Source organism: Sipha flava, unplaced genomic scaffold (assembly GCF_003268045.1).
Source record: "Sipha flava isolate LNK unplaced genomic scaffold, YSA_version1 18071_pilon_pilon, whole genome shotgun sequence".
NCBI lineage: Eukaryota > Metazoa > Arthropoda > Insecta > Hemiptera > Aphididae > Sipha > Sipha flava.
In genome coordinates this window covers 13,018-14,362 of record NW_020272178.1, presented here as the reverse complement: position 1 = coordinate 14,362, position 1,345 = coordinate 13,018, and the positions used below count along the sequence as shown (strand labels likewise).

The following is a 1,345-nucleotide window of genomic DNA, read 5'->3' as shown; positions in this document are numbered from 1 at the left end:
TTCTCATTAGTGTAGAAAAAGAAATTTTAACTTATATTTGTTCAGTTACCATAGTTGATAAAGTTGCGTTAAATAGTGAATCATTAAAAATCAAAATAACTGTACTTACTAGTACTACGAAAAATTTGAAAAATAATTATGTATTATATTGTTACATAATAATATGTTGCGAGCAAAGCGAACGGCTTATTTTTTAGGAGGCCTAACCTATTTAGGCCCTTCCATTTCCTTCCAGGTAAAAAAAAATATATGCCTATCCGCCACTGAATGTGGCTTACAATTTTATACTTAAATAAAAATCGTGCTCCTGAGAACGTCAATAGTTTCTTCACCTGTGGTTTGAGAACTGAGTGTAATAAAATATATTCATCGTAATTCGTGAAAAAATTTTGACGACGGCGTTCCGATGGTTTTCGTCACCCAACACCGATGGGAAACGAAGTATTCAAATATTAGTTTTGACGCGTAATCTCGACAGGTGGTTTCAGATCGTCCTCCCCCGTCTAACGAGTCATATTCCATTGTTTATCGCGTGCATAAAATTATTCGGCTTGCACAATTTACCGGGAAACCGTATCCCTAACGATGGGTGACAAACAAACTCGTTGCAAACGCGAAGAAGATAAACAAACGCAGACGAACGTGAGCGTTTGAAATTTATGTACCGGTTCATCACCACAGAGTACAGAGCTTCTCAGATAACCGTTACCGTATAGCAGTATAGTAGGAGTACAGCATTAGCGAATCAGTTAGAACCGTCCAAACCGACAAGCGTCGCGGGAACTTTTGAAAACTTCTCCCGGAGCCATTCGGAAAGCCGCTAATGGAAGCCCACGGGGACCGAGTGTTGGTAGCCGCGCAGGACCAGGAGCAGGATAAAGGAGGTGGCTTCGTCGAACCAGTGCTGAAGCCGTTCCGGTGCTGGTCGTGCCTGAGCAGGATCATCAGCTACCCTAAGCTGGTGGACCACATGCGGACCAATCACTCGGACAAGCCGAAGGTGTGCCCGTGGTGTCCAGCGGCGTTCTTGGAGAAGAGCCTGGTCCTGCACGTGGACGCAGTGCATGGGCGCCCGGGGCCTGGGTCACCCGCAAGCCCCGTGTGCGGCGACACGTACAAACAGGGCTCGACAGCCGCGGACCACGAGAAGGCGCATAGAGGCGCGGCGCCATACGCGTGCAGCGTGTGCCACAGGGCATTCACCCGCCGCAACAACCTGGCCGAGCACGTACGTTCGCACATAAGGCTCAAATCGTGCTTGTGCGCAGTGTGCGGCAAGACGTACGTGCGGCCCGGCTACCTGGACAAACACATCCGTACGAAGCACGGGTTCAAGGCCCCCTGA

General features: G+C 48.2%; 1 protein-coding gene across 1 annotated transcript; it reads left to right on the top strand.

The window, feature by feature from the left end:
* The first annotated feature begins 823 nt into the window (after positions 1–823).
* Positions 824–1,345, top strand: LOC112680761 (zinc finger protein 768-like). The gene has a single exon (XM_025550949.1). The coding sequence runs from the start codon at positions 824–826 to the stop codon at positions 1,343–1,345; it is 522 nt and encodes a 173-aa protein (XP_025406734.1).

Excerpts from the sequence above, each read along its gene's own strand:
- LOC112680761 (XM_025550949.1), top strand. The coding sequence starts at position 824 with ATGGAAGCCCACGGGGACCGAGTGTTGGTAGCCGCGCAGGACCAGGAG.